At 34.7% G+C, this 20,089-nt stretch overlaps 1 protein-coding gene across 1 annotated transcript in view; it reads right to left on the reverse strand.

The window, feature by feature from the left end:
- The window catches only part of TTC27 (tetratricopeptide repeat domain 27), a 90,710-nt gene that overhangs the window by 12,479 nt on the left and 58,142 nt on the right, over positions 1-20,089 (reverse strand). Inside the window, exons 11-16 of the mRNA XM_015857781.1 lie at positions 15,806-15,901; positions 14,377-14,499; positions 8,445-8,672; positions 5,181-5,279; positions 4,059-4,111; positions 1,117-1,282 (exon numbers count right to left, since the gene is read on the reverse strand). Of these exons, the coding sequence (XP_015713267.1) occupies positions 1,117-1,282; positions 4,059-4,111; positions 5,181-5,279; positions 8,445-8,672; positions 14,377-14,499; positions 15,806-15,901 (765 nt within the window). The remainder of the gene's footprint in view (positions 1-1,116; positions 1,283-4,058; positions 4,112-5,180; positions 5,280-8,444; positions 8,673-14,376; positions 14,500-15,805; positions 15,902-20,089) is intronic.

Genomic DNA, 20,089 nt, shown 5'->3' on the forward strand with positions numbered 1-20,089 from the left:
AACCAGAAATTTATTGGAGGCAATATCCCCAAATGCTTTAATATCCAACATAAAACTTGTCAGTAACCAATTCAGTAGGAGTATGTACCATCTCCAAATATCTACAATGAACAGAAACAGGATGTTTGATTCCTACTCAGACATCAATCAGAAAAAAGATACAGTTGACCACCTCTAAAAATATTTTTAAATTAGCGCATAAGAAAACAAGCCTGAGGCCTCCCAAGCCCATGAACAAATTATACGTTTCCACAACCATAAGTAATCTGTTCCCTCACCTCAACACTGAACTCAACCACCCAAGATTTACAAATGCTCCTTTAAATCATTTTATGGAATAAGAAAAGAGACATATCCCCAATTCCAAAGACCAGCTACAGCTGGATCCCCTCACCTCCGCACTACAGACAAAATCCCTAAGCGCTCATATGCAGTTCACTGATAATTCTGCTGAAGGGATTCTCCACGTTTCCTTTCAGATTCACCTTGCTGTTTTCACTGATAGCACAGTGAAACCTGCTTAGATCAGAATCTGGTTTTAGGCAAGGTAATATCATTAGCAACTGTTAAAGTAGGCTTTCTGAATTTTATCTAAAGCATTCATTTACAAACAGAGAAATTAACTGAACTAAAAGTGAAAGATGAGCAAATTGTCTCCAGTATTTTCCTTTGTTCCACATTATTAAGAATCAATGTTCTAACTAACACATTCAATCCATGAAACATAACTCACTTTTCAAGAGATCTTCTGTGGAATTTTCAGTCACATGGGAAAAGCTTGCCTTTTTGTAAGCTTAATAATGTATGCTATTTTTGATACCAACATATGCAAGAACAATGTAGAAAGATGATGATTTTGTTTAGAAATAGAACTGAAAATTGCCAGTTTCATAGTTAGCCTTCTGTAAAACCTGAGGCAGTCTGAGGATGAAAAGGCTCGCGTGCTCATTTTTATTTTAAATACTTAAGTCTTATAGTGCAGATAAAATAAAATGGCTTGGCTACATAACTTCACTGGTATGTGCACTATCATTACTGATACCAGTATCAGAAGTAATCTCTCTCTGTCTCAAAACTAAAAACATACAGAATGACTTAACATGAAAACTTCCCCACCTGTGTGTCCTTGTACTTTTCTCTCAAGTCCATGAGCCGATGATAAGCTTTAATTGCTTCTGAAAACTCTCCAACATCTGTACTTGTGAAAAGATAATTCTCCCAAATCTGCCAGTGCTCGTAGTTGCACTTGAGCGCTTCCTGGAGGGTTCGAAATGCTTTGATTCTAAATAAAATAGAAAAATGAATACAAATATATTAACAACAGCTGGCATTGCATCAACTAAAATGCTGGCTATTTTTAAGAAAAGCCTGTTTAAAACCCACTGTAAAAGTCAGAGTGAATAATTTATGATATTGGTATTTCCTTGTTTTCTCTTACCAATTACCTCCCGTCCTTTCACTCCTCAGCATGCCGAAGTTATGTCAGCTCTCAATTACACTTTGGCAAAATTACATATTACATAACACAAAAACTCAGTAAAATAATGCCATCTAAATCAATTTTATTTTTTTCTGAATTTTTAACTGGGGACCATGACTAAATAACCCAAAAACAGTGGCAGAACGCATTACAAAGAATTTGGGAAGGCCAACTTCAGAATTTTTCTTTTCACAACCGAATTCATAGCAAGTACAGAATGATGCGGACCCATTTCGTCATATAAAAGCTACTTAAAAACAATAGCTTTTATTTTTTGCACATGGCAAATATAAGTACTCACCAAACAAAATCCCAGTGTTTTTAATTATCTTTTCTTACGTTAGATGGAAGCTGTACTTACACGCACTGTTTCCTTTCTCTGCTAAATGCAGTTGCGACTGTGGCCCCAAACACTATTAGCATCCTTTACCAAAGGTGCTGCTCTGCTGCTCACAGTGTACTATTTTATAGAGGCAGCACAAACCACTGTGGACTAGAAGTGACCAGAATACTTCCTGAAAAGCCAGTGTCAAGTCAGGAAGTATCTTCTGTATAGTTTTTTCCATATGGATCTATTCTAGGCAACTCCTTACCATTCCCCACTCCAAGCACTCAGAAAATTTTCTGATGAACTGAATAGTAAAGTCTGCTTTCATCACAACTAATTTTTTTCTTCAGGAAATTCAGAATACAGAAAACTTGTGAACTCTTAAAAAGTAATGAAAACCGAAACACAACAAACCCCCATTCATTTGGGAGTCAGCAAATTGTTTGCATACAGTCTTCAAAACGACATTTACATTTTATATTTGTCTGTTGTATGAGACTCTCTTAAGCCTTACCCAAATGCACAACTCTTGAGTGGGACTGAATTAAGAGCCTTGCTGCAGCAAAATAAAGCAATTAATTTGGGTATCTTCCTTCCCCCCCCCCCCCCTTTCTCAGTCTTCTCCTTCACCATATATTTTTTGTTGGTTAGCAGGTTTGAACTATAAAAATCTAAGCTTTTGCTGCTACTTGCCCCCTCCAAAATAGATCATACAACAAAAATCCTTGCTCTCCAATTGGATTAAACTAAATCACACAGTCTTTATCTGTAAATGATTACACAGTAAGTTTGGAGATGCTATTGCACAGCAAATACAGGCTACAGTTCTCTATTAGCATATAATGCTGACTTTACACATACTCCTCTATCACATGATTAATGGGAAAAACAAGCTCAAAAGTTACCCTCCTTTACCATTTTAGATAAAATATCAAATAGTTCACATTTTTAATGCATTTCTCATGCTAAATCACAAGTAGATTCACAATTATAAAATCAAATTGAAACCAATCTCTCATTAGTTTCATCAACCTCATAGTTGCTTTTTCTGCCTATTCATCAATTTGGATTTTATGTACATACTTATTTTATGTATAAGCCAATAACACTGAGCACTTAATTTATCCTTTTGAACTTTATGGGGAAAAAAAAAAAAGAGGAGCAATCTATTAAATGAACTCTTAAGAAGCAGCAGCTTTCAGCGAGGAGAGTTATTTTGGACTAAGTCATCTTATTTTTATAATCATCTTTTATATAATCTTATTTTTACAAAGCTACAGATAAATTAAAAGAGAAGACAGTATGATTTTATAATTAAATCATGCATTCTCTTAAGGCAGTGCTGAAGATGTGAGGAATGACTGAAAAGGTAAAACAAGTTATTGATTTCTACAACTCCTTTTAGTCTTAAGCAGTCATTTAACTTTCACTTTCTCCTCCTTCCTGTTCCCTTTACATCTTGAATCATTCACTGAACTTATTTAAAATATTAGTTACTCCACATGTTCTTTCTATGAAAAATTACTATTCTTTGTTGCTTTCCTATTTTTTCTTATGACTACATAACTGTATAAACTGTAACCAGTGAGTAAGCTTTTTATCATTTCATTTTTTATTATTTCATTCACTGGGGATGAGTTATAATGTGAAAACTTTTCTTAAATGCTAAGTTATTTCAGGTATTCTGTGTTTACGAGCAACATCGATTATACTGAGTTGAAATACAAAATAAGAAAGGCAGTCCTTTTCAGTCAAAGCTTCTTGTACTAATGGTTGAATTAGCAGGAAAAGAACAAGTGAGCTTTCATGTGTGTAGATATCCATTTGCTTTCACTACATTTAACTGCCTCTTTTTCCTTTAACTCTCCTGAGATTAATTTGGTATGAACTGATACATGTATGAATAGATGACCTGTCTGAAATGGATACATCTTCTTAAAATACGCAAATTAGCTCCCAAATTTAATATGAATGTTTTGCTTTGGTTATAATTACTACATCAGAATACACTGAACAGGACAAAAAGTATAAGATGAGAAGTTGCTACTTTTATAAAGTTTATGAAAGTGTACTTCCTGCAAAATAAACTTATTAATGACTTGACCCAGAATAGAGAACTAAAGGACTGAAGGGATAAAAATTATGAAAAATGAGTTAACCACATCATAGGAAAAAAAAGAAAAAAGAAAAAAAGGAAAACCAATTATTTATTTTGGAAGTAGTATGTTCTAATTGTTTTGAAGTACTCACTTCTGCTTTAACCTGATATAAGCAGTCGATAAATTGTTCCAGGCCTCAGCATTCTATAATGAAAAAAAGAGAAAAAATACCATACTTAACAAATATATGTAAATGAAGTACTTCAAAGTATCAGGTATACTATCATACATTAATGTACCATATGTAATACATGGCAAGAGGCAAATACACTCCTTAAAATAATCATTACATTAAGATAAATAAATAAAACTGATTATCAAATGCTTTGGCTGAAAAGGATTACACAAAGCTCAGTCTTTCTTCTGGTAAAACCAGCAAAGCCACATGCTGATAAGTACCTGCTCATCACCTTTCAGTGCTGCCAGTTTAAAGCTGCACCATTGAATTCCAGGAGTAGAATCCCGGTATTGCAGTGAAATGTACTCTTGTTCAAAGGCCATCCTCAGGATTAGGGGGCATTTAAATCATCTTGGAAACGAAAATGGTCATGACATTGTTGCAGATAACTGTATAGAGATAGGTTTCATCCCCTATAACTAAGTACCATCTGAGCATCCTTTAATCACAAAACCAGCACAGAAGTCAGTAGGCCTGGTCATATCAACACAATCAAGTACAGGCTCCAGTGACATAACTGAACACAATTAAGGAGTAAATCTATTGTATTGAAACAAAAATGTCAATAGATGAAAAAGGCAAATTTCCAGTTTAATACAAGGTTATCTGTTTGCCATTTTTTTCCCTCAAGTTCTTCCCATTTTATTAATAACCTACTCTGTCATCATCTGTTGCTCTTTCATTTTTTCCCCCAAGAAAAAAGAATGCCTGCAATATAACCACTTATTTGACATTTTTCCTTCCCACAAGAGCATATGATTACTTAAAGGACTAAGTGTTTCTATTCAGTATTTTCTCTCTCTTCACCTCTCCTTGTGTTCCATTCTCTCTTCTTTTATAAAAAGAAGGACAAAGTTAAGTATGAGGCAAGAATTCTTATGATGCCTAATGACAAAAATATAACCTTTATGCACAAGTTTATTCAGAGGGCTAAAGTTTAAAGAAGTTTTTCATTATTGCTCTGCTTGTTTATAACGCAAACATCCTTGTTGCTTTTAGATAAGCCATCTGAATTGCTTGTTGAAATGTACATACATCTGGTTCCAATGTCACACAGCGCTGAAAGGCTTTGGCAGCACCTTCATAGCCTTCTAAAGCAATGTATGCGCAGCCCAAGGAAAACCATACACCTAGCTGGAGAGAAAAATGGAAGATTACATATACACATATTTCTGCATGAAATGAAACACATTGCCTTGATGCCCCAAACCACACTATTCTTGTTGGTTTTACCTGATTTTCAGTTACAGTACATCGGAATAAATAATATCCTATACGGAGAATATAGGAAAGCTTTAGGTTCCAGCTTTTAATAAATACTGATAACAAAAATGTTGACTACACTGAGACTATTTAACCATACATGAAGTGTTCTTTAACAACATATCTGCATTTAGAGAAGAAAGGAACAGTTATATCAAGGTTTTTTTGCTGTAACATGTGAAAAATTCCTGATCACATTATAGCATTACTAAGTCAAATGGTAAATACTAGAAAAAATACTACCTTATTTTGAGGAAACCTTATTTCACAAGAAACATTTCTGATGTTTCTGATCAAGCTGTTAGCTCATATGATATAACAAGGCGGGAATGGTTTTAAACTGAGACAGGGGAGGTTTAGGTTGGATATCAGAAGGATGATTTTCACTCAGAGGGTGGCAATGCACTGGAACAGGCTGCCCAAGGAGGTTGTGGATGCCCCATCCCTGGAGGCATTCAAGGCCAGGCTGGATGTGGCTCTGGGCAGCCTGGTCTGGTGGTTGACGACCCTGCACATAGCAGGGGGGTTGAAATCAGATGACTGTTGTGGTCCTTTTCAACCCAGGCCATTCTACAATTCTATGATATGCATGTCACTGTTTACTTTTACAGGATAACTGGCAGATATTTTATGCAGCTCTCTCCAAATCTGTCCAATTTTACTGTCTTTCAGCCCCAACTTAAAATCTGTAAGAATGCCTGATCTGGCTGAATTAATCTGAGTTACCTGCTATGGAATTTATTGTTAATCTGGTTCAATACCTAGCTGAGATCCCAGCATACACATGTATTACATTCATCTGTGCCACGTCTGGAACCCAGCCAGGCAATCTTCAACACATCAAGAAATGAAAAAGCCTAGCATTAAAAATCTTTTTGTATTTGGGAGTATATGTTGGATAGCTGATCCTTGGGTCATGTGGATGCAGAGATGGTTCTGCCAATTATATCTGCTCTGCACAATCAGGAATATCTACTTTTCAGCGTAGCTTGCCTGTTACTTTTTTTCCACGATCCTTAAACTCATCATTCTGAGAAAAAACTGCATATGGATAAAAAACAAATTGTTTCTCAAATCTTAGAGGGCAAAATTAGCAGGAAATAAAATTAGTCCAACCTCATTTTTTAGTCTCCTATCCACCCAGTTTCCAAGAGACAGCACTCTCAATAGCTGCTACCAGGTTAACTCCCCTCTCTGCTTTCTAGACTGATAACTCTCCGGGCACGAAAAACGGAGTAAGAGAGAATGATCAAAGCAAGGGAGACTAAGGGAAACTTCATCCAAAGTTCAAAAAAAAGTTCTGTCAAGACTCTGGAACTAGGTTAATGTTCTTTTTTGGAATTCAAAAAAAAAAAAAAAAAAAGTGTTGGTTGGCAAAAGGTTCAATTCTCACTTTTGATTGGAAAAACACATGAAAATCATCTGTGAAATTTTCTACTTTTCAAGACAGAAGACATTGACCAGCAGAGGAAGGAAATTTTAGGCTTAGACTCTGTCAAAAGCAGTCACTGGGAACTTCCAGATAAGGTTTTATCAAGTCTGTATGATTACAAAATTATTTAAGTTTCAATACTTCTCTTATATTAGTGGGAACATGGTTCCAAAATAATTGGTTAAAAGTATAACTGAATACTTAAAATAAAAAAGCAATTTCTACTATTTAGATAAGGAAAAATACATGTTTTTGTTTTGTTTTGTTTAGAATCTAGTAAGTTCTTTATTGTAATACTTGTGTGTTGATCTTAGTGTTAATTCAGAAACCATTTATCACCTGCAAAGCGAAATCAGTCTTTGGAATTAGTAATTAACGTTTTAAGAGCTCTACTTGAGCGAAAACCTACCTGAGTACCTTCTTAATTACTCAATTTTGGAAGTTTATCTGCCTTGTAATTTAGATTGCTTTGAATGCATCATGCTGACAGAACATACTACAGTTTAAGAAAGTACAGAGACTTGATTTTATCTTTTCCAATTAGAGATTCTAGCCAACTCTTCATTATGTTACTTTTAATATTAGAAGAGGAATGAGAAAGAAACTCGTTGTGATTAAGGCTCAGTGTATTGTCCAAAGCTTTAAATACCAGACATAGTTGATGGTAAGCTAATTTCTGAAATATGACTGTATTCCCAAAATTGAGAGAAATCTCTTCTTTTGTCTCACACCCAGGAAAACTATCCTGAGAATTTATGAGCCAAATAGTCTAACATAGAATATGATTATTCTCTACATGCAGACTGGAACATGGTGGAAAACAGCATGGGCATAAAAAAGGTGCCATGAACATGATTTCCAGAAAATTCAAGAATGAACTGACCTATACAGAGAACCATACATTGTTTATTACAAAAACTAACAAATCTGTAATTTAATGATCTGTAAGCTTTGTTTTACACAGTCTTTCTTTCACATGTGGAGAACTCACTGCATGAGTTCTTTCAACTCCTTTTCCTTCTCCTCCACTAACCCACTGGAATTGTCTCAGCCCATCCTTGCAAGATGCTCTTAGTGAAAGCACAAGAGAAATGCAGCTGTCATATATTAGGCACACACAGAAACAAGTCATTCTGTGAGCAGTAGTGCTAACGAAGATGGGTTTCAAATATATTTGAACTGTGAGATTTTAATCCCTTTGTTGATTCTCCAAAGTCTAATATGGTGGTTGGCTTATATTGCAGAGACCTACCTCAAAGACCTCCGCCGATTTTGGCTGACAAAGAGTACATGGGTCTAAAGGAAGTCTCACAGAATGGTTTTATCCATCAGACATTCCAGGGAATTGCTACAGTTTAGAATGATTTTTTCCAAAAAGGTTTCTGAAAGCCACTCAAAAGAAAAAAAGCCTTTGTGACGTAGAGTCCTTATTTACCTTATGAAGCATTCCCAATTCATTAAACTTTTTCTAAAGTGGGAGTGTAGTAATTATGAGGATTACAAAACAGTCACTGTAACATTTCTGCACAGAACTTTTAAAAGTGTCATCCTTCAAAACTTAACACACCAACTACAATATAGCTGTAACTGTATCATTCCCTGACCTGCATAGGGTTGATCTGCACTGAACGTTCAAAGCACTCTATACATTCCCTGAATTCCCGGTTGCGGAGATGGAGGAGGCCTTTAGAGCGCTGTGCACGGGCACTGCGGTGCCTGGAGAGCTCCCAAGCCTTGTCATAGCATTGGTGGTCTTTAAGAACATCACCAAGCAAACAATACAATCCTGGTGTTTCTTTCTTCTCTAGCTCTCGCCTCAATATTTCTTCTGCCTGTTAAAGAAAAAAGATAAATCAGTTAATTGCTGGAGAAATTTATTTTCAGTTAATCACTTATCATAACACATTCTATTTTAGTACCTTGTAATCATTAATTAAAAATTAACAAATGGGAACAATCAAGGTATCTTGATTCAACATGGAATTAGAGGAGAAGTCTAGAGAGAATCAAGTTCCAAGCTGTCCTTCAAAAATAAATAACAAACAAAACCACAAACACAAGACTCCTGTATCAACACGATATAGAGGCCTTTGGTTTAATGCAAACTCCTAATTTTCTATTTTATGTATGTATTCTCTCTCAAGACCAAATACCAGTCCAAAGCATCAGATCTATACTCACCTTATGACAATGTAGTATCACCATTATTAAAGTACGTGCAATTCTGCTAATCATCTGCAATTGTCATTGTAGTTTATAATCTGTCAATTTCTTATTCTATAATTACTCTTTTCTGAAGACAACTGTTTCCATTCTGCAAGGACTGCTCCAAAAGTGATGCCTCTTTTTTTGTTACGTTGGTCCACACCATCAGGGGCAGATGTTGCTGTTAAGGCAGTAGAAGTTGAAACTTCCAGCCAATACTTCATTATGTTTTGTTGTTGATGTAACACATGGCAGCAGAGAGGTGGTCTGACAGAACAGTGTCTGACACTGAATCGCATACAAAACAAAGGTATGGAATTTAATTCCTCCATGCAGAAAAATGGCACCTGTTGACATTCATTGATACTTGCTGAAGGTTCATGGAGCCTAAACAGTGGATGTGAGCACAATGAGGTGGTGGAGCTTTTCAGCAGAGTTGACAGTAACAGTGGGTCACTTGTGCTGGTACAGATTTTTCTGAGTGTGGCATGCAGGCTTTTGTTCATCACTGCTGAAAATGCAGAACTAATGGTGGTGACTGTGTTGAAAAACAGTGTTTTGTAGCTGAGAATTTGCTCTATGAGATAGCATTGTTGTGCTCTTTGCATCTGTTGAGTTTCCATGGAAATAAAAGGTGTTACTTTTAGGGCATCCTACATATTATGTCTGAAGATGCATCTAACTTTCATACTGTTATATGAATGCTCAAGTTTAATAATATTCAAAATATGTACAGTATTACTGAACACACAAGCTAGATCTCTCAGACAATTTATTATGGTCTGTAACCAATTTTCAAAAGCTCTTTATCTCAGTGTTGCTATCTCGCTCTAACAATAAAATTATTGTTTCTCTTTTAAGCAAGAGATAGTATTCTTACTGTGGCTTTTTGAAACGATAAATACGCTAGACAGATGATCTCTTGTTCAAGCCAAACTCTTACCTCACTGCAAAAATGTCACATCCAGCTCAGTACAGATTTGCTATTTGAAAAGATCTCTTTGAACTATCTGAACCAAAAGCTCCAATAGAGTCTGTCACTGAATTAGAGTTTGCCTTTGTAACACTTGTTATTTTCTATTTATCTAAAAGGAAAGCAGTCTTGACCTCTGCATGGAAATTACTCCTTTTCTTGCTTTTATGAGAACTGTTTTATTTGCCACTCAACGGATATGTCACGTCCCAAGTAAATGTCTGCTACAGTCTTCTACTCCCTCTCCTCCAATCACTAAATAAATTGATCCTGTCCAAAAAATCATCTTTAGAAAAATGACTTCTTCAAATGTTTTGTTTTTGAAAGCTTTAATATATATTAGTGATAACACTTCATTCTTACTATATTTTTAATTAACTAGTTCAGTAGGAAAAGTCTGCAAATATTTGAAGTGTACAAAAGTGAAGAAGGATTTTTAAAGGGATCTTTTGCTTGCATTCCATTAAAGAAAATGGAATCACATTAAGAAGAAAAGAGATGAATGCTAGAAAAATAAATTTAATGACAAGTGGGGTTTTTTTTAATGATTTTGGAACAGTTTTCCCAAGAAAAGGAAATTTGATTACTCAAAATTCAGAATTAGCATTAGCAATAGCATTAGACAACCTAGCCTTACAGGACTGCACTTGCAGAGAATCTGCTCCCCACTCTGCCTCCATTAATTGCCATGACAAGAATTAAGGAACTAACAACAGATCTTTAAGACCACCTTTTTCTAGAGTAAACCAAACAGTTTGTTATTTATTATATATTTTGTTATACAGTAATCACATTAGACACCAAAAGGTAAGGGTTTTTATTTCTTCAAATAAAGAAAAAAGATTCCAATTCTACTGTGAGAACAGCAGCTGTGAGGTGAAAAGTGCACTGCATGCTGTTGCTTCAGTAGGGCACTCCCAAATTTAGATTGTTATTCTGTGGCCGTGCCTAATCACAGTAGTACTAATAAGTACTAATCACACACTAGACTAGTAATTCAGCCATGCACTAATTGCATTTCACATTTAAGAGCACAAAGACATCGTGTTCTGGCCTAAGCTTACAAGAATTCATTGCCAATGTAAATATTTCAGCGCACAGATAAAACAGAGAATTAAATAAGCAGAAGTCTGATTTTGTCTTCATCTGATTAGCTATCTGATCACCCCTCTGGCACATCACAAACCTTTTTATTACTAAAATCTTTGAAAGCTTATAAAAAGGATCATAACTGCAAACTAAAAGTACCATATTCTCACAACATTTATCATTTCTCTGCTACAAAAATAGACAAGGATTTCTTGTTTTACAAAGAAAAAAATATTCCTTTCTTCTAACTTCATAATAAACTATTACAAAAAATGAACTTCTAATCTCTGATAAGACCTCTGCTTTTACAAAGAGCAAGCTTTGTCTTAACAATGAAGACATGATCAAGGAATCTTCTTCATTGAGTACATGCAACATACGTGAAAGAAACGTAGCCATGAGAGATTTATTTTTACTCATTAAACAGATATAAAGTACTAACTGAGATGCTTAATAATTGAATACTTTACCTAAGAAAAAAAGATCAATTAAAAGTTACTAAAAAAAAAATCAAAAATTAAGGCTGCATAGCCCTTGCCAACTGGAAAATATTTAATTATAATAGCACTGCTGTTCACAGAATGGTCTACACTGCAATGCATGGAAATGAAAACTCAGTTCTAAAGTTAGAGGATTTACAGATGAGAAAAAGTTATGTTGTTATCTTACTTTCTGGACTACTTCAGTATATACAGGAATTAAATAGGAGATGCTTAAATACAAATCCACAATCAATAAAGAGGGCTTCTTGTAAACAAAGTATTTGTATCTCTCACTACAGAGCTGCCTGGAAATCAATTTCAAGATTATTCCTACATTTTGCTACCCAACCCTAAACTTCCACATGCCATACCCTCCCATATGTTCCCATTCTTTCTTTCATTTGTTTCCTAAGAGCCTCTATAAAGTTTCATTCACTACAAGGATCTACTAGTTCCATTATTTGACAATTCATTCAAAGTTCAAATTATTTCTTGAAATGCCTTCATCTCTGCTGCTTGCAGTCTTTGCTAGGCTACCAGAGAAGAAGCATGAAGAGAAAGAACAGATAAGCATGGAAATGAATGGGAAAAGGACTCCTGAGTTTTAATTTTGTCTTTACCTGTAACTTTATGGATGACCTTGAGTAAGCCATTTCCTTCTTTGTTTTGCAGATACATAGGAGGAATGCTTACCTGCCTTCAACATCTGCTATGGGTATGTATTTTTTTAAACTATGGAACAAGTGAATATAGAGCCATACCTAAGAATAATAAAGGATCCACAAAGAAGTTTGCTAAATGTTAGTGAGATCTTTCTCTGCAAAGTTTGTACTGCTATGTTATTCTGTTATAACTGAACTATGTGCATACTGTGGAGCTGTGTATACCCTATCTACATGCTTTACTTGGTTGGATTTTTTTTTTTCTTTCAGTGCAAAATTCTGAAGTAGAAGGAAAGAACACACTACATTCAGTGCCCAAGTACTCAGACTTATTGACATTGCTGATTTCTGGCTGTTTTGTTGGGTCTTCCAGTATTTAAAACTTTCTATATGAAAGCAGTTGTGAGTGAAAAACATTTGTCTATTTGCATGCCTACATGACTATTTAACAGTTTATTCTTTTAGGCACGTGTATCCCCTTATTCACGTGTAAGTCCCTCAACAACATGTACATCTACCGAATACCTTGCCTCAGTGGATTCGCATACATTTCTAAAAGAAAAATTAAGATGTTTAAAAACATAACACTTTTGATAAACACAAACAGTTTACACAAAAAAAAACTTTCTAATAAGCAGCACAAACAGTTATTCTCCTTGATGTACATGTAATGTTTCTAAATTTCCAGGTTTTTTTAATCTGAAGCTTTCTTCCTATCACTACTCTTAGAACTTGCATAACATTTTTTCAAAGCACTGCACAAACCCTCTTTCTGAAAGCATTTCTAAGCAGTTTCCTGTGTCAGATATCCTGTCCTATTCTCCGAGTGCCATTTTCATAACTCCCTAAGGGCAGTTTGTGAATGTAACTGGAACAGAATGCATTTCCAGGAAATGGAAAGTATTGACCTCTACTTTTTCACTGTACTGAAAAAACTGTGATATTAGCATGCTGCCCCCAAGGCATGCATAATGTGACACAGAACTGACAGCAAAACATATCTGTTAGTTTATAATGAATGACATTTGGCATTGGTGAATGACAATTGAAAAAAAAAAACCCACAAAGAAGTAAATTTGAAAAATTCTGTGGTTTTTTTGGTTTTTTTTTTGATAAATTGTAGCTCTCTATCTAGTAAGCTTAATTAGTGTAAGCACGCATCTTTATAAAGGCACACATACATTTATATATTTAATAATACAATGCGTTAAACAGAGAAAGAGAACAGAAAGGAAAAGAAACAAGATAACACATTTTGGTTCTCAAGGTGAATATTTCTGAAAGCTATATAGATTCTTAGAACAACACTTGATATTCACAACATACACAACACTTCCTTTTAATTACTGTTGCTCTGCCCCAGAGATTGCACCAGAAAAAGAATATAGCTAAATTTCCATAAAAATAGGCATTGTTTCCAGGAATCGCTAGAATCTTCCTACCATAGATCCAACTGTAATAGTAAAGCATTCAAAAATAGGAAGGCTGCTAGAGTTCGCATTTTTAAACAATTCTGTCATCTATACATTGAGTCAGATGATGGCTTTAAAGCTTTCTTTGCCAGGAGCTGACTCCACGTATGTGAAGCAGTTTTAAAGAAACAATAGAGAAGTTCAAGGAAATATTCATGTATACTTAAAAAACATAAGATAAAGCTGTTTAATTTATGTCACGTCTGAGATTCCATCTAGATAAAGCCCCCAAAATCCACTGCAATCACAGTTATCCTACAGTTGTTTTTTTTTTTCCATACCCACGTGGCATATTGCTGTGTATCTGTAGTTCTTAATTTAATTTTTCTTTAATATTTTCAAAAATCACTCTCATACTCTTCTCTCTGAATCTAGACAAGAAACTTTCTTGGCAATTCTTTTAACGTGATAGACTTCTTCCTTCTTAAGTTATTTCTTATTCATCCATTTCTATTTAATGTAGTCAGATCTTCCATTTTATCACTCAGAGATAACAACAGATCTGCATATCCTGTGTCCTAAATGGACTTTCCTCACAATACCCCTATAGAAATGCAGGTCATCAGTGAATTTACAGGTAAAGTCAGTCTTTCATATTTCAGATCTCACTGTTAAGACTAAGGATGCCAGTTGCGAAAAACTGTTTTTCTTACCTTCCCATGTTGTCCTGCTCTTTCATAGCAAATTACTGCATCTTCCCACATTTCCAGCTCCTCATATATCTGTAAGGCAGAGCTGGTGCACCCAAGCTCAAAGAGTAAGCTTGCAAGCTGACGCTGGAAAAATAAGAAATGTCAAAACTGAAAATAGGTGCATAGTACCCGTTACAGTTTTATAAGATGTTAGAAGAATTTCTGACACGAACAAGTAGCAGAGAGAATATGAAATTACCCTCTTGAAACCTCTTGCTGGAGCCTGAGAAAATTTATGTACCTCAAAAAATAAAAATAAAAAGAATCAATAGAAAAATAATTGCTTTGATTTGCCTCCAGCTCATGCCAGTAACTCAACTACTTTGAACTGGTTTACAATAATATAAAAATTGAAACACACATGTGAAGGATGAATTGAGAGAGAATTTCCACTCCTTAAGTGAGGCACATAGCCTGTGTGGCTGCAGAGCAGCCGCAGCAGATTGCTGTGAACACTGAGAGCGGGAACAAGGCTAAAGGAAAGCATTAAATCCGCATCTAGCAATGCTTGCCATAGTAATCTGTATCTCTGTAAATACAGACAGAGGAAAGTTCTGAAACAACTTTGCTACAAGATCAGTTCCCCAAGGAGCTACTGCTAATGGGTATTCATTTTCAGTCAAATCAATAATGGATTTGAGTTGAGGATCAATTCCTTAGTTGAGTTTTCCTCACTGATAACCCAGCCTCTTTGTTATTTCAAATCCAGCTATAATTTCAGTGTAGTTATGAAAATACTTGAGCAATTCCTTCAACTGAAAAATAAACTAGGTGTGTTTTTGCAACTTTGAAAGTTGCCTTAAGAAAATATATGCATCACCAAATAAGACTGGTGTGGAAAATTCTATTCTAGAAAGGAGTTTACTTTCAAGATAAACACTTTAGTTTGGGGAAAAAAAAAGTCCTTTCAACACTAATATAAAAGGGCATATCAGTAAAATAAAGACTTTGTCAGCACTTTTGACTCTTATTTGGCTGCTTTGACCAGTCTGCTTCCTGAAAACAACTCAAAGATAAGGATCATTACAAGGCAAACAAAGATGCAAGTAACAGTGATCTAAGACTAATAAATAGTAACACAGTGGAAAACTATTTTTACTTGAAAAATGCTGGAAGCTTGAAAATTTCTCCATATTTTAAGGAAGTAAAAATGAAAAAGATGAAGCACACTAAAAGCAATTACTATCATGCCTGACAGAATAAGATGTATGAAAGCAAAATAAAGCAGAACTTTATTTGTTTCCAGACGAAGCGTTGTTAGGTTATGTCTTATTTCTACAATGTCTCAATGCAAAGTCATAGTATTCTATTTGATTTTGAGTCAGGCAGTATCAAAGAACATAAGAACCACAGACTTTAAAGTAAAGCTTCAAATGAAGTTACTTCACACCTGTATGGCCCAATGCGGAGACACCTGACAACAGTAGAAAATCTTCATGCGTTCAGATACCGAAGTCTTTGCATCCTCAAATTGGTCTGCAAGTGCCTGTAAATAAAAAGCACATTCACATTTAGTATTTACTTAAATTTAATCAACACAAAAAAGATAAAGCTCTGAAGAGATTTAAAGTACACATAAGAAGAATAAGAATCAAATTTACAATTTCAACCTCATCATTGCACATTAAAATTGTGCTACATGTTAGTGACCTTGCCTAATGCATTTCAGTTATTTGGCTCTATTTTCATGTTAAACGTTGCATTGGTGTGCTTTAAACATGAAATTTCTTATTAAAAGAGAAAGGAAAACATACTGAGGCATGCTTTGGAAACACAGTTCTAATACAGAATAAATTATTGAGACTTAGAGTGCAATAGAATTTAGGCTTTTCTGTTTTGGTGGAGCTTTGGATTTATGAGAAAGAAATGTTTTCTTCTGAAACTCTGTGAAAGAGAATAACATCTTGTATAGCAAAAGCGCAGTAACTTCAGCATGAACTTTTGCTCTGTAAATGTGCTATGAATTTAATTAAACTAAAATTCAATAGCACGAAAAAATAAAATGCTGAAACCAGCTAAAGCCAGAAAGTTGGGTAGAAATTTTAAGATAGGCGTAAAGCTCTTTTTCAAAAGCCAGTCATCACAAAAAACAGTAAATTTAATGAAAAAAAATACAAATAAGGGAATATTTAATCACATCTGTATGACTCATGCACACAGATCTTGCATATAACTCAAAAATTTATAGGAGGACAAATTCTCAGAATTTTCTCATCTTGGAAAGTGGACACAAAGATTATCAAACAAAAGGAAAAATGGGACTGGATATCTCCAAAGCAAATCGCTTTCTGAATTCAACCAATAGAAGGAATGCAAATAGTAGTCATGAAAAATTAAAATAATCAGCTATGTGAAATAAAATGCTAAGAATTTTCTAACTGCTATCATTAGCAACATGATTTATTAGATGGTTTCATTGTTTTAGTAAGAAAAATAACAACAGGCATCAGCAATTTAAAGTTTTAAATCTATGCTTAATCTCCTAGTTTTAAATAGGATTATTTTAAATATTTAAACTTATTCACAACGTCTCTCATAGAGTTATCTCCAGAGATCTACCTGTTCCTAGAGATTACACAGATACCTACCCATGAAAACTGAAGCGTATTTGTAAAGAATGAGATAGTCTAATAAAAAAATCACAGTTCTGAGCCATTCAAAAGGAATCAGATTCAATAAAGCCTTTAAAGAAATGATTGAATTACAACATTCTCTTGACTACGAACTATATAAAAAACATTCAACAGTTTTGTATAAACATGTTTTCCTATGCACCACTGCAACAAAAATTAAACTGAAAATTTTCTCAGCTAATTATTTTATAAAATCAGAAAAAATAGTAAATTACAGTTTAAAAATCTTTAAAACAATAATCATCCCAAGTTTGAACAAAGCCAGCAAATCATGCAACCTGTAAAATAACTTCTCAAAGGAGAATAGGAGATGGAAGGTAAAGTACATTCTAACTTAATCAGAATGTTTTGTTCTTGTTTGAGCTTCTACCTCTCCCCCATTTCCATTGTTCCAGAAAAAATTCAAAGAGAAAGTTTTCAAAAGCAATTGGCTTGGAAAATGTAGCTGTTTCTTCTTTCTAAGCAGAAACACCTAACATCAATCTGCTCAGAATGCCTACAAAACCTAAAAATATAGAATATAGAGCATAGGAATACAATATATTCTTTAATAATTAATGAATGCTAATAATTTAAAATCCATGTTTAATGCACTCATATGCTAAAAGAAAAAAAATAAGCTTTGATAATTGTACTTCTTGGTGAAGCAAAGGAAATCAGTTATTCAAAAACTGCTGAATTTTATGCTTCTGAAATATGCTTGCAGAAAAATATTAGTTGCGTAACTGCAAGAAAATAAGAAACCCAAGTTTATTGAACAGCTGTTTCATCACAAGACTACATACTAAAACATGAACAAGACACCACTGTCAAGTGAGAATTCTTTCTCATCAATTATCTGTGTGAGCACAGAATCTTTGCAACCTATTAAAAAAAGACATAAGAGTTTGATGAAAGCATCAAACTCCTGCCCTAAAAGTTTCTAAACAGAACTAAGGCAGAAATCATATAAAATTCTTAACTCTAAATGATGTCTGAATTCTTTCATGTGTATCATCTAACAACCCTAAGCTCAATAGATCAATCCCCATACCATATAACATACACTTTTACCAAGGATTCAGCTGCCACAGATAGAGTTCTTAAGTCAAAAGACATGGTACATAAAGATATGCTAATCCATCCTGGAGACAACAAAAACACAGATGCTTTTGATGGGATTTTATGTCACTAGAAAAGATTACACCATAGCCACGTGAAAGCAGTACAACACAGCTCTAGCTCATAATATTTTCATGAGATTTTCTTAAGAGATTAAGAAAGAAGCATCACTGGTAGCCTGTGTCGGATGTGGCCATGTGACTTCAAAATGATCAAGAGAGGAGTTTTTAATCTGTTTACTAAATCTCAGCCTAATCACTTGAAAGATCTTGACAAATAAGAGGGCTGAGCAATCATCAACCAAATTAAGTTTAATGAGATCAAGTGCTGGATTCTACATCTGGGACAAGGCTAGCCTGGATCTGTGTACAGACTGGGAGACAAGAAGCTGAAGAGTAGCAATGTGGAAAGGGAAGTTCAAGTTGACAGCTAGTTGAATCTGAGTCAGCAGTGTGCCCTGGTAGCCAAAGTAGCCCACTGTACCATGGAGTGGAGCAGGCCAGCACTGCTGCCAAGTGATGGAAGGCTGCTGGTGCGGCCTTACCTCAAGTGCTACGTGCAGATTTGGGAACCACGATGTTAAGATAGACATAAAACTACTAGAGAACATCCAGAGGAAGGCTACAAAGATGGTGAAGTGTCCAGATGACAAGACATATGAGGAGCAGCTGAGGCCATTAAAAAAAAGCTTCTTTAGTTCGTTGCCACAGCACTTTGTCACACAGAGAAGCAGTTTTTACTATGTAGTGTGTAAAAAAAAGTGGGCTTTTTTTTTTTTTAAAGCAAGTCCTTATGAACTTTCAAAGATTCATAAATAAATTAATTCAAACCTTATTGCAATACCCTCAAGAAAACATTTCAAATTATCTAAAATTCAGTAACCCTATACACATTGAAAAGCAGGTAACAAATCCAAATAAGTAAATATATGGAATTACTGCTGCTTTTCATATTTTCTGCCCTGTGAATTAAATAACACACTAAAAAACTTGGAAGAAGTACTTTAGTAGCTTATGGATACCTAATTTCACTGAGTTGTATTCTTCTTGGTAAACACACTCTACAAAAGCAACAAAGCAGGTTCAGAGTCCAGACAGCAACCTTGATACAACAGCTCGGTGCCAAGCCAAGAGCTCTTGAAACCAAGACCACTGGGACAAACTGAGACATAACCAAACTTCTGAAATCCAATGGTCAAAATAACTTAGTCATTTAGTGAAGTAATACCAGAAACTATGAGGCAATAAAAACAGATTTCATTTAACAATGCAATGTAGTTTTGTTTAATGGGAGAGACTAATTTCTTGTTGATAAATATGAAAATAACGTAGAAAAAATTCAAACAGTTGAGCTTAGACAAAACCTAGAGATGGAGACAAGGACCAAATAATTATTACTTTATTGATTGCCAGTTTTATCACTAGATAAAAAGTCGTAAGAGCAATATATATTCACTTACTACTGCATACAACCATAACTCAGAACAGCACTTTGACATTTAAGAAAAGATTTTTTTTGCTTACAAGCTAAAATGACTTAAAGGAAACAACAAGCAATTCTTTCAAAATGCTCACAGATTTTTGAATGATATATTTCTGTTAGATGATGAAAATCACTGAACAGTGAAGAACTAGTGCAACCGAACACAAAGGGAAAGCTGTTAAGCAAGGATGTATTTCAACATCAGGAAAGAACTCCTCCCCCTATTTATCTAATTTTCTCAAAGGAATTACGACATTACAAACTTAAGGCAAATGTATTACAGGGAACAGTTATAAACTGAGTTATGATTCATGAGAACTCAAAAGACATTCTTAATTGTGTAGAGATGACAAGGTCTTCAAACAGAACCACTTACTGGAGCTTTTACAATATTCAAAATTTGCAGAAGAATGAGTACATTCTGTGAGAATTCTTCAGAAGATAAATTCCTAAAAAGG

The sequence above is a fragment of the Coturnix japonica genome, chromosome 3 (assembly GCF_001577835.2).
Source record: "Coturnix japonica isolate 7356 chromosome 3, Coturnix japonica 2.1, whole genome shotgun sequence".
In the NCBI taxonomy this organism is placed as follows: Eukaryota; Metazoa; Chordata; class Aves; order Galliformes; family Phasianidae; genus Coturnix; species Coturnix japonica.